Source organism: Pleurodeles waltl, chromosome 1_2 (genome assembly GCF_031143425.1).
Source record: "Pleurodeles waltl isolate 20211129_DDA chromosome 1_2, aPleWal1.hap1.20221129, whole genome shotgun sequence".
NCBI lineage: Eukaryota > Metazoa > Chordata > Amphibia > Caudata > Salamandridae > Pleurodeles > Pleurodeles waltl.
In genome coordinates, this window is record NC_090437.1 from 674,512,073 (window position 1) to 674,525,339 (window position 13,267).

The following is a 13,267-nucleotide window of genomic DNA, read 5'->3' on the forward strand; positions in this document are numbered from 1 at the left end:
CCTGGAGACAAAAGATCCCACTCAGGGGAAGTGTCCAGCCCACTGGCTGTATCCAGACCATGCAGTCCATCACCAGAGTCCTCCAGTTCTCCTTCCTTCAGGACTCGTTGGTACTCCTGCTCTTCCAATAGACGAAGAGCCCGTCTCCTCGAATGTAGCCTCTGCTCGATACGCGGAGTCGACATGGCCTCCGCCGAAGTCGAAGATCGGCGCCGATCCCCAGAAGCAACCAACGCCGCGTCCGGCGCCACAGGCAACTTCGACGCCGATGAAAGAGCAGGACGAAGAGAGCTTGGAGCAGATGGACCCACCGGAGTCACAGGACGAAATCCCGACGTCGACGGGATGGAAATCTCCGGGGCCAATCCCTCTGAAGCCACTGGGGCGGCCACCGGCGCCGACACCGGCACCGAGCCCACATTCCCAAAAGGGAGAAAGGGCATAAAGGGTGCCGGCCGTAGAGGCGCAGGATCACCCAATGAAAAGGCCAAAGGACCAGTCGGAGCACCCCCTGGAGCCATCTGTTGGAAGATGGTATACATCGCATTTAGGAATGCGGTACTATCGGCTCCAGGGGTGGGAAAAGCCGGATACTGGGGTGCCTGTATCGAAGGCGACCCCGACGCCGGCCTCGACGTCTGCGACGCCGGAGACAACACAAGAGGCTGCATCACCTCAATCACCGACGCCTGCCCAGGTGAAGTCGGTGACACCGGAGAGGGCAACGGCGCCGGGAGTCTCGATGACGCCGATGCCTTGGCGAAGAAGACTTCTTGTGATGCTTTTCTTTCTTCGACTTCGCCATAAACAACTTAGCCTCACGTTCCTTGAGGGCCTTCGGATTCATGTGCTGGCATGAATCGCAAGTTGAGACGTCGTGGTCGGAGCTCAAACACCAAAGGCAGTCGGAGTGAGGATCTGTAACTGACAACTTGCCCCCACACTCTCGACAAGGCTTGAAACCCGACTTTCTCTGCGACATTTTTACTGCAGAGAAGGACTACGCAGCAAAAAATACACTGTAACCACAAAAGTAACAGTTGCTCCCTCGAAGATAACCGTTTCGAATGCACGGAAAAAAGGGAACCGACGTCGGCACGTCGTCGAGGACCTCTTATTGCCTGTATGACGTCAGACGGCGTCGCGTGGGCTAGAGTGACGTCCTCGTCGACGTGCAGAGACTAGGAAGAAGATTTCCGTCGAATGCTGGCGCCATGGGAGTATTCATTAGGTGAGGAATCCACAGGTAGTTGTATCCATCAGAATAAACAAGAGTTTCTGGGATGGGTTAAGGGGAGTCTGTCTTTGCTGCAGGGAGCCGAGAAAATACTCCTGTTTCCATTTCCTACTGTTGCAGAGAAGTGCAGAGGCCTACAGCTGTCGTAGTTTGGACTCTTGCTCTGGGCAAGACTGCTGGTTAAAGGATAAAAGTACTTTTGTCTGTAGGCGACTATGCCTATCCTACAGCAAATCGCAACTGTTGTCCCAATCTTACCGGCTCACTAGCAGCACCTCACCAGAAACACAATAGAAAAAGGTGATTTGTGGCAGCCTTTATGCATGGACTCGAGAATAAGACATCTCAGGGAATGTCGTGGTTAAACGGAGATTACCCCTTTCTCACAGATATATCATGTCTCATACAAACACAGGCAATGACAAAGATGCAGTAAAGTTTCAATGGTTTTTATTTAACATAACTGCAATTTGCGATAAGTTGCATGGGCTGCAATGATCAGGATAATGAATAATGAAAGAAACAGAATTGTGAAGTCGAGAGTCATTATTACAAAGACCCCCACCATCTTGCAGCGCATAAGGAAGACATACGAGATGTACTATGCCCTAATACCCTAATGTGAGAGGCCTAACCTACTTCCTAGAGGAGAGCTGGGTTTGCTAAACCTAATCTGCCAATGCCATGTCCATGAGAAGAGCCCCCAGCCCTCGTTTCCTTGGAATGAGGTCTCTATCTCAGACTCCGCAGGGACACGAAGACTGGGTCAGCCTCAAGACGACTGCAGCATCGGTATCAGCGATGGTGGCGATGCCCTCTGGTCGGAATCCCTCTGATTATCTGTCTAAAGTGCGATGTATTTATGCAGATCTACAAGGACCCCTGACGTAGATGTGTTCCCAAACAATAGATAACAGACATGCTTGGGACGGCAATTAATATAAACAATCCCTCGAAAGTATAGAGAGGGAAAATCCCTAAGTGTGAACACCTACTGTTTGTTTGTCTTTGTTGCTTGATCTTGACACCTTAGCGCGGTGACGCTGATAATGTAAATCATAACAAGTGGCCTAACTATAAACAAGGCAGCCATCTTAGAAGAATTAAATAATTAAATGGGCTAAGACAGAGAAAGTTAAGTAGGTTAAAAGTCACTAGGTGACGGGGGCACGAGTCTGCAAGCCAGAGGATAAGCTAACTCCTGTTATCCCATTAAAACGAACTAGGATTCAGTACACAGCGAGAGAGAAATGTCTGCAAGTATCAAGACACGAATTTAGACATCATGTAAAAGCGTTTGGGAGTGACAGGCTCCGTGGGCATTTCACTCTGAAGTTAAACACGTCACACAGGCCAGCTTGGTACTATGCAAAACCATAATGAATACATTTTCTAAGTGTTTAAAAGCTTCTCAATTCTGCATAAAACCCTTAGTGCAATTACAGCTATGATTTCTCGTTAGCAAAAAAAATCCAAATTATTTTTTCATACCAGCTGGCGAATGTGGGATTGAAATTACTCTTTCCAAAGCCCACTGCATCTTCAGCAGACATTTGAAGGTAATTGTTAACTTTCCTGTAAGACAACCTTTCACATTAGCCTACTAGTTAACTGACGCCTATTGGGGTACAAAATTCTGTATCCATCTGTAAAATTGCTTCTTTATTTTCAGCCCAACCTGAAAGAAGTGCCCATGGGCATTTCAAGTGCCATAAGCCTGTTTGGGGGCCTTTCCGTGTCTGCATCAAGGGGTACTCTCAGTTGCTTGTGCCCATGCAGACATGGACAGTGAGTTTGAATCTGTAATATGTGCTTCCTGACAGTTCGTGTCTGCTCTAGAGAGAATCAGTGGCGCAACAAAACTTGAGGGGAGGGGTCCTGCAAAATACACCATGCAGGGTCGGCTTCAGCGCTGGTACAGTCTTTTTTGGTGCCCCCGCTCCTCTCATGACCACCTACTCCACAAGTTTCCTCTCTACCACTCTCCAAAAATGTCCCTCACCTCTCCAAGGACCCTCCCTGACACACATCTATTTTTCTTTTTTAAGGAGCTACTCGTAGTTCACGCACAGCTTTTTGATGTGCATGGTACACGTTCTTTGCAGCAAGCACATTATCCCTTTGCACTACTTTATGAGTAAAAACTGCAAGTAGACACAATTCGGATGTCTTACCAGCATTAACATTAATCACCAGAGTTATATTGATGTTTTTATTGCTGCCTGAAAAATGCACAAGCACAATTAGTGCGAGTTATAGTTAATGTGGTGTGGCAAGTGATACGACAAGGCTGTGAACTGAGATAAAAGTAATTTAAAGGCAGTGAGCAAATTCTAAACTTAAGTTATAACTACGAGTTTAGAATTTCTAATGTTTGTATAGTTCAAGTTGGGTTTATATAGAAAAAAGTTTTTTTTTTAAATCTTAACCATAACTGAGCTTTAATGTTTGCTATTTTCAGTAGAACAAAATGTATTTTTTAATTAAAATATGTTTCAAATCATAGGGCCTGATTCTAACTTTGGAGGACGGTGTTAAACCGTCCCAAAAGTGGCGGATATACCACCTACCGTATTACGAGTCCATTATATCCTATGGAACTCGTAATACGGTAGGTGGTATATCCGCCACTTTTGGGACGGTTTAACACCGTCCTCCAAAGTTAGAATCAGGCCCATAGTGTCAAGTGTCATTTAGTCGAGTGTTGTTAAGTGGAGTGTCAGGGTATAGTGAAAGACAAGGTCAGAGTGTATTGTCAGAGTGCAGTGGTGTACAATGTAGAGTGGCATGGCATACGGTGAAGTAAAGAGGTGTGTTGTATGGTGGAGTGGAGTGGAATGGTGTGTTATATAGTGGAGGGGCATGTTGTGCAGTACAGTTGAAAGTTGTACAATGGAATGTCATCGACTACCAGTGTCACAGAGTGGAGTGTCATCCAATAGAGTGTTGTACAGTGGTATAGAGTGGAAGAGAGTGTGGTAAATCTTAGTAGCATATAGTGGAGTTCAGTGTCATATAGTTTGGTGCTGTCAAGTTGACTGTCATACAGAATGGTGGCACTGTGTCTCATATACTGTAGTGTTGTATAGTGGAAGGCCGTAGAAAGGTATGTCATACAGTGGACTTTGGTACAGTGTCATACAGTGAAGGGAAGTGTTGTACAGTAGAGAGGTGTGTTCTATTGTGGAGTGGCAAGTCACAGAAAGGAGTCAAGTGGCATATCTTATAGTGTCATTTAGTGTAGTATAGTGGCATAGAATGGATAGGCGTAGAGTAGAGTGGTATATACTACAGTAGAGTCTTGTAGAATGGAGTTGCATAGAGTAAAGTGAAGTTGCATAAAGTAAAGTGTTGTACAGTGTAGTGCCGTAGAGTGGATTGTTGTACAGTGGCATACAGTGAGGTAAAGTGTCATGCAGTAGAGTAGAGTGGATTTCAGTGGAGTGGCCTAATGTAGTGTGGAGTGAAGTATATGGAGTGGATTTGTATGTCGTACAGTAGAGTGGAGTAGAGTTGCGTGATGTAGCATAGTGTCATAAATTGGAGTTGCATCTCATACAGAGAGTGCTGTGTCACAGACTGTTGTAAAGCGGAGTGGAATATTATACTGTGGGGTGTATGTGCACGGAGTGGACTACAGTGTTGTAAAGTGCCATTCAGTGTAGTAGAATGCAATAGAGTGGACTTTTATAGAGTAGAGAAGTGTAGAATGGAGTGTTGCAAAGTGGCACAGAGTGTCATGAAATTTCTCACAGTGTTATGCCATTAATTGTGTTTGACCACTGACTTTGTGTTTCACCACTGCGCATATTAGTTGTTCAATGTTCACCAACAGCACATTACATGTTGTATTCAGTTTAGCTGCCTATTGGCTTTAACATGGCATTAGACATTACATGTTGTATTCAGCTTAGCTGCCAATTGGCTTTATCGTGGAGTTAGACATTGCAGTTGAGACATTGCAGATGAGCTGTGTTTTTCCACATGGTAGACCAAGCTGTGTTTTTCGTATTTCGAATTCTCACCGAGCCCTAGCGTGATAAAAGAGCGTATATTTTGTGTTGTCCTCTCTACTCAGCCTTGGGAAGAAGCGAGGTTTAGGAGATCTGGCCAATCTCCAATGGCTTGTTTTCTTCCCAACTCTGCATGTTTTGACTACCAGAGGAAGGGGGCTGTTAGCAGGCTTTTTCATTATAAGACGGTATCCCTGGGCAGCAGCAAGGGGGAATTTTCCAGGACTTCAGTCAGGAGTGGACGTCAGCTGCCTGACCTCCCGTTTGGGTGGAAAATCTCTTTCTCGCAGTTGAACAGGAGTCATCAACTTGCAGGCATGAGAAAGATGACGAGCAGTGATAGGCCCTACGGTGATGAATTTGACTTTTATTCTTTGCTTTGAAGTTATGCTATAATATAATCACATGTATTTGCTGTGTACATTGCAATTGAGAAGTACTTTGATATATTTTGCCTTCCTTGCTGTGACTACTTTTAAACGTGTGCTTCCAACCTACTAATCTCGTCTCTCAGGAACCTCGTGGTGAAGTAATAATAATAAATGTCTTCTTTAAACTAAGAAGCGCATTTCAGAGTTTTGTCAGCTCGGTCATAAGATAAGGAAAGCAAAACACACAGCAGAGTCGAGTGGAGTGGCATAGCTTACAGTATCATATAGAGGAGTGGCGTGTTGTACAATACAGTGCCATGGAGTGCAGTTGAGTGAAGTAGAATGCACTGGAGTAAAGTGTCATGGAGTGGAGTTGGGTGTAGTATTGAGGAACAGTATGGTATGTTAGAGTGTGGGAAACTGTTGTAAAGTGGAGTCATATAAAGTGGAGTACAGTATTCTAGAATGGAGTGGGTTAGAGTACAGTAGAGTGTGGTAGGGTGTGGTACAGTGGAGTGGTAAAGGGTGTTGTAGAATTGAATGGTATACGGTGCCATTGAGTAGAGTAGTGGAGTACAGTGGAGTAGTGTGTTGTAGAGTAGAGTGGAGTAAATTGTGGTGGAGTGTCATAGAGGGAGTTGTACAGAGTGGAGTAAAGTGTGGAAGAGAGTGGACTACAGTGTTGTACAGTGACAGACGATAATACAGTGGAGTAGTAGAGAGTGCAGCAGAGTTTGGTAGAGTGGAGGGGAGTTGAGTGTTGTAGAGTGGAGTAGAGGGTCATAGAACAGAGTACACTCAAGTGGCATAGACTGGAGTGGCGTAGAGTGCAGTGTCGTACAGTGTCAGGTCAGAGCATTGTGGCATAGAGTGGAGTGGCATACACTGGAACAGCACAGAGTGGAATGGCATACAGTGGAGTGGCCTAGACTGGAGTTGCATACAGTGGAGTGGGATAGAGTGGAACAGTATACAGTGAAGTGGCATGGAGTGGAGTAACATACAGCAGAGAGGCATACAGTGGAATAGCATAGAGTGGACTTTCGTAAAGTGGAGAAGCATACAGTGGCATAGCGTACACTGGGGTGGTGCACAGTGGAATAATGTAGAGTGGAGCACCGTACAGTGAAGTGGCATACAGTGGATGGGCATACAGTAGAATGGGGTAGGTTGGACCTCTGTACAGTTGAATAGGATAGAGTCGATTGGCATAGAGTGAAGTAGCCTAGAGCAAAGTGGTGAAGAGTGGAGTGGCGGAGAATAGAGTGGCATAGAGTGGAATGGCATAGAGAGAAATTAGATAGAGTGGAGTAGCATACAATGGAATAGCCTTGACCAAGGTGGCACAGAGTGGAGTGGCATACAGTGTAATGGTGTAGAATGTGATAGTGTACAGTGGAGTGGCATAGAATGGAGTGGCAAAGACTGGAGTAGTATATAGTAGGGTGCCGCAGAGTGGAGTACCATAGAGGGGAGTGGTGTACATTAGAACAGCATAGAGTGAAGTGGTGTAGAATAGAGGGGTCTAGAGTGGAGTGGCATACAGTGGAGGATAGTGGAATAGCGTAGAGTGTTGGAACGTAGAGTGGAGTGGGGTACATTGTAGTGACATACTATTGTATGTAGATTAGAGAGGCGCAGTGCACAGTGTAATAGTGTACAGTGGAGTGTCAGAGTATAGTGACGTACAGATGAGGGGCACAGAGTGGTCTACAGTAGAATAGCATACATTGGAGTGGCGTAGACGGGAGTGGTATTGAGTGGAGGGACAAAGTTCTGGGTCATTCAGTGGAGATGAGGGTGGTAGGGTTGAGTACACAGAAGTTGCACAGACTGAGTGGCGCTCAGTGCAGTGTTGTACAGTGTCATGCCATGTTTGGAGTAGCATACAGTGGAATTGTGTAGAGTGGCATGGAGTGGAACAGAGTAGAATAGGGTACTGCACAGTGCAGTGGCGTACAGTGGAATGCCATAGATTGGAGTGGCATACAGTATACTGGGGTAGAGTGGAATAGCACAGAGTGGATTGGTGTAGAGTGAAGCAGCGTAGAGTGGCGTACAGTGGAGTGGCATAGAGTGGAGTGGCTTATACTCAATGAGCCTAGAGTGCAGTGGTGTGGAGTGGCATAGAGTGGAAAAGCATACAATGGAGTGGGGTACAGTGTAGTGGCATAGACTGGAGTGGCATAGAGTCGAGTGGTGTACAGTAAAATAGCATATAGTGAGGTGGTGAATGGTGGAGTGGCATGCAGTGGAGTGGTGTAGAGTGGAAAGGTGTACAGTGTAATAGGGTAGAGTAGAGTGCTGTACAGTGGAACAGCATATAGTGGAGTGGAGTGGCGTAGAGAGGAGTGGCATAGAGTTGAATAGCATAAAGTGAAGTGTCGTACAGTAGAGTTGCGTACAGCGGAATAGGGTAGAGGGGAGTGGCGTACGGTGAAGGGGTGAATAGTGAAGTGACGTAGAGTGAAGAGGGGTAGAGTAGAAAGGCATGGAGTGGAGAGTGGCACTTGAAAAAGATTTAGTATGAAAGTGAATGAACAGATGTAGGTGCAATGTGGCAAGAATATATATTAAAAGGTGTAAATGCTAATTGTTGGTAGTAGGTGTAAATAGTGCAGGTGCTGTAAAACTTAAAAGTCTTACTTGTATACTTAGTTCTATATTGTGCTGCTATATACAGCAGTAGCTTTGCTGAATACCAACGTACATGCTGATGAGAAGGCAGTATCAAATTGGCTAATTGCTCTGTTTACAAAATGTGAAAGGCAGCCCTGTAGTTTTCAGCACACTTACGGTGTGTTCTGGGTTAGGGCCTTAGATGTGGGTAAGAAGTAGGTTTTATTGTTATTCCCGATGTATTACCACTTTATTAAAGGAGCAATAGGTAGAGAAATTTACATTATATTTTTCTATATATTTTTATACCACTTTACAGAAAAACATGCAATTTATTAAACAAAAATGTAGGTAGAGCAGTAATTTATAGATGTGACCACAGTACTTTGTAGACATTTTTGTAAGAATTAAATATGTTAAAAATGAAAAACACATTATGCTATATTTGTAAAATATACTGTCATAAAGTGTATGTTTTAATTTTTCAACCTTTATTTTTTTTCTTAATTTTTTCTTAAATACAGAGTTACTTCCAAGGCAGTGCTACAGTAGTCTGTACAATTTTTTAAATTTATACAAACTTATAAATACATTTCTCTACCTATTACCACTTTAATATAGTGGTAGTAGATAGGGAAAAATTATCAAACCTTATACTTACCTATATTGAAAGCCCTAACTCTGAATAAAGGGAACGTGGACTTAAAACAACATGACTGCCTTCAACTTTTGTAATGGCAATCATTGCCTTGTCATCACTATGGACAGTGGTTGTTTCCTGAAATACCGTCACATTTTGTGAAACTACTGCAACAACGGATATCACTAAGTTTAAATACCTTATAACGTAACAAATACTTATCCTACTTATCTGTAACACCACAAAAGATTATCTGCATACCATAATCTGCAATCCTGCCAAATTTGATGGCAATTCTACTGGGTGTTTGGCTGCTACGCACGAATACAAAGTCTATGGAAAATGCACTGGTGCCCAAATGCATTTTGGAACCTTCCTTTTATCTTTGCTCCCTCTTGACCAATCAGTGCAAAACGTTCTATCCTCTGCCAATGTAGAAAATAAAATAGGTCTGGAAAGTTTAGTGGAGATTCGTCAAACGGGCGCAAAGATATTAATGGTGAAAAATCCATGGAATTACTATCTCTGACGATCCTAACTATAACTACAGAGTGGATAACTACTATAGCCACTGTAATATTTCAAACGCAAGACCTGATTACCTTTAAAAACATTATGAAACCCCCACAGATAGACTACTATGGATTTTTAGGGTATTTTGTAAGGTATTCAGCAAACGCTTGTCCAAATCAATGTTGTTCTCATTCACTGCTCTTTCAGGATTGACGCTTTTTGATGCCTGTGGATATATGTACTGCACAGTGGGGCAGTATTCTATAAACGGAACCTAACTGTTGTGCTGGAAAATGTAAAGACAGATGTTCAGCACTGGAGATGCTTACCTCTCCACTTTGAGGCCAAGCTGTGTTTATAAAATGATTCATCTCTAAAAGTTTCTGTACACTTTACAAAACACTCCACAGTTGATACCAGAGGGCTTCTTCGGGATGATACAGTCCACACATTTCTTTTAGGGGCCCTGCAAAGGATAATTGTGCCCGCACTGTGTAGAGGTGCATACGATGTGACCAGTTTCCAAAAACACTACTGGGCACCTCAAATTACAATAGCAAATGAATGATCACTTTATAAGCAGCAGGAGCCATCTTAAAGAATTGACCAGCATGCCCTAAGATGTAGAGGTTAACTAGGCACATTGTCAACAACAGGATTCTGCTGAAGCTACCTACACCCACCGCAACTGTGGTGAAGGTATAGCATCACGCTACAGCTCACCTCTGCTGAAAAACAGCACTGACTAAAGGAAAACCTTGTGGTTAATTGACTGAACGTGCTGAAAAATGTATTGGGCTTTGTTAAATGGGTTTTGATAAATATATCGAAGCAAGGGGATGTTTGGGGTCCAAATGGTTTATAAAGTTTTGAATAACTTTTCCTCAAATGCGTCCTAACTGAAACCTGCAACTGTGGCATGCACGGGAGAGGCACAAAAAAGGCTGAACAACTTAAAGACTGTTCTCCTGTAAAGAACAGGCGCTGGTCTACCAGCTTGCACTTAAAGGCAATTTCATTACTATACAAGTCATTAACCAATAATGTCTCTGAAACCCTAGACAGGATGAAGGCCTATGACCATGGAGATGGGACTTGTCCATTTTAAGTCTAAATACTAGAGCAAGATTCAGGAGGCTTCCTAAATGCACTCTTCTGTTACCAGTTTACACATGAAATATGGAATTGAGGGGTGCAGCGTGTGTTAGGTATTAATGAGGTACTATCGATGCTGTAAACAAGAGTTATAGGTTACAAGAATACCAACTGACCATGTTTAAAGAAGCAAAAGAGCTGGAAAGATGTGAGGACGTCTAGTGCAAACACTCCACTCCCAGGAGGTGGGAATGAGCAGCATAATTATTTGAACAGAATACAAAATCTAATATAAAACACGTCTTTAAACGAGAAGTTGAACACGTCTATTTCAAGGTTTAACAATTCTAAAAGTTGCTCAGTAACTCTGTGGTCATTACATACTTCTGTGGAGGTACCACCCGGCGCAATTGCAGGTTTTACAGCCTGCAGAATTGTAACCAGTAAAATCACCTGCTTTTCCACTCACGCTTTCCACCTGCAGTCAGGGAGCGAGAAAGAGACAGGAATTCGGAAAAAAACGAGATAAAGGAATGGTAAAGCCAGAGCCCGAATGTTGCTCTCCATTCCACACTTCGAACTTGTAATACCTGGTGAAGGGAGTAGCTAGAAAAATAACATCGGTCTGGGTTGGTCAATTGAAAGGTGATAATGGCCAAATTCAGGAATAACGGTCCCAGTATTACTACCCCATTTTCCACGACAAGTTGGAGTAACGATCTAATGGTCTAGTATTGAAAGAGAGAACATTAAAGGGTGGAGAAAGACTGCAGAGTCATAGTAGATGTTGCAACAGCCTCACTGCATGATGTACTGCCTATAGCTTTATTCACGGACCAGGACGGCTGATTGTAAATACTTCTGCTTCCAGCACATGCATTAACTCAGCATACAGGGCAGCACCGAACACACACAGAAAAGATGCAGACGTTTCTTTGTGTTTCAACATAGGTACCCACACTCCCATGAGCCTTAAGGCACTCATCAACAGTGGCATTTTAAGGATTATGAGGGGGCCCTGGTCAGACATATTTTGGTGGCCCCTGTAGAGAAGAATGTTTTTTTATGTTTATTACCCATTTCCCGCTACCTCAATCCCACATGATGCCAAACAATGCTAAATTATATGTTAAACCTTAACAGGGTCAGACAAAAATAGTTGAAATGTGTCTTACCCAGGACTCCAAAACTCGGAGTCAAAGGAAGAGGTCGGCAGACAGGTTTAGGCAGAGAAATAGAATAGACGGAGGTCAAAGAGACAAAGTTCATTTTCTCAGGGGACACTTGGAAGCTGGAGACCTTGGGCAATTGCCCACTTTGCCAATGCCCTAAAATGTCTCAGCCCATCACACCCCTGCAGGGTGCTCAAGCACGGCTCTGCAACTGCCTCTTTGCAATGTTACTGTGGACAGAATCACAAAGGGGTGACTGCAACTCTCGTTGGGTTTGTCTCAGGGGACGTGTGTGCCCCCTCCCATAGAGCACTCACGGGGATGGGGGTGGTCGCAGCTAATGTTTTTCCACCTTATGGGCATATAGTAGATAGCACTTCCTTCAAGGGCATTTTTGCCAGCCCACTTGCATTAGTAATGTGTGGGAGGAGTAAAGGCAAAGACCTCCCCTCACATGCACGGCGCCACGTGCCCATGAGAATGAGGGCCTGGCCCCATTACACTACGCCAGCAGTAGACTTTAGAACTCTCTCAACGGCATCACGGAAGGGGTGTCACGACGATCTGTGACGATGCAATGTGCACACGTGCCTTTTGCGGCCCGGGGTACTCTGAGAGGGTGGTCCTAGGTGCCTGCTCCACTGTCAGCAGTGGAAGACGAGCAGGCAGGTAAGAACAGCAGTGCATCTATGCAACATGGTGAAACTATGGAGATGAAGGAGCCTCTTTATCGGATTTATTCATGCAGGATCCACCACACTCAGTCGATACCTATGGCAACAAACCACATCTTTCCAAAACCGGTAGAAACATATACTGCATGCTATAGAAAACTGCGAAGCCTGAGATGTTTTTTATAGTAATAAATGAAACTGTAAATTAAAGGCGCATCGACTTGACAAACAGAATACAAAGACAACACGATGAAGCATTCGAATATAGACTAACTTCAATACATATACAACTGCAAGGAAAAAAAATCTCGTCTGTAAGGGCAATGCAGCACTAATGTGTTTGAAAGCCAGTGACTTACCAGCTTGAAAGGGGTCACTGAACACGTCACTTCTGTTCTCTTTCCATGCCACCAGTCGCCTAATGCTGACGGGATCTGCAGCCTCCGTATGACTGCAAACTGGCACCATCAGCGCGTGAGCTTTCGCAATGCCATAATGAACCTGTGCTTCCTCCGCCAGCAGCGGCTCCGTCAGGGTGATAGCTGCCTCGTAAGCTTGCAGGAAATACTCACAAGCTTTCTCGTAGCCCCCCTGATGACGACAAGAAAGGAAAGATCATTTTGTTTCCCTTTCCCCAAAGAGTAACTTTTTAAGCACTGATTTTATGTAAGAGCGTGCATGACGTGGCAATCCATCTCTATAGCGCAAACGATTTATTTTCTACTTAGACATCCTACTGCATGAAATGATTCATTTTTAACTAACAATTAATTTGTAGTTTTTACCCCTGTGATTCTGCACTCTGATCGTTATATTTCCACTTGCCTTGTTTGAAATATTTTTTTACAAATCAGTAGTACGAACAGTAGTGGTTGTTTGAAGACTAAGGGGGTTATTACAACTTTGGAGGAGGTGTTAATCCGTCCCAAAAGT

At 44.1% G+C, this 13,267-nt stretch overlaps 1 protein-coding gene across 2 annotated transcripts in view; it reads right to left on the bottom strand.

Moving 5' to 3' along the window:
* TTC29 (tetratricopeptide repeat domain 29) overlaps positions 1–13,267 on the bottom strand; it is a 986,907-nt gene that overhangs the window by 299,423 nt on the left and 674,217 nt on the right. For both annotated transcript variants that reach the window (XM_069242623.1, XM_069242622.1), the window contains one exon: positions 12,694–12,925. In XM_069242623.1, coding sequence (XP_069098724.1) covers positions 12,694–12,925 — 232 coding nt within the window. The remainder of the gene's footprint in view (positions 1–12,693; positions 12,926–13,267) is intronic.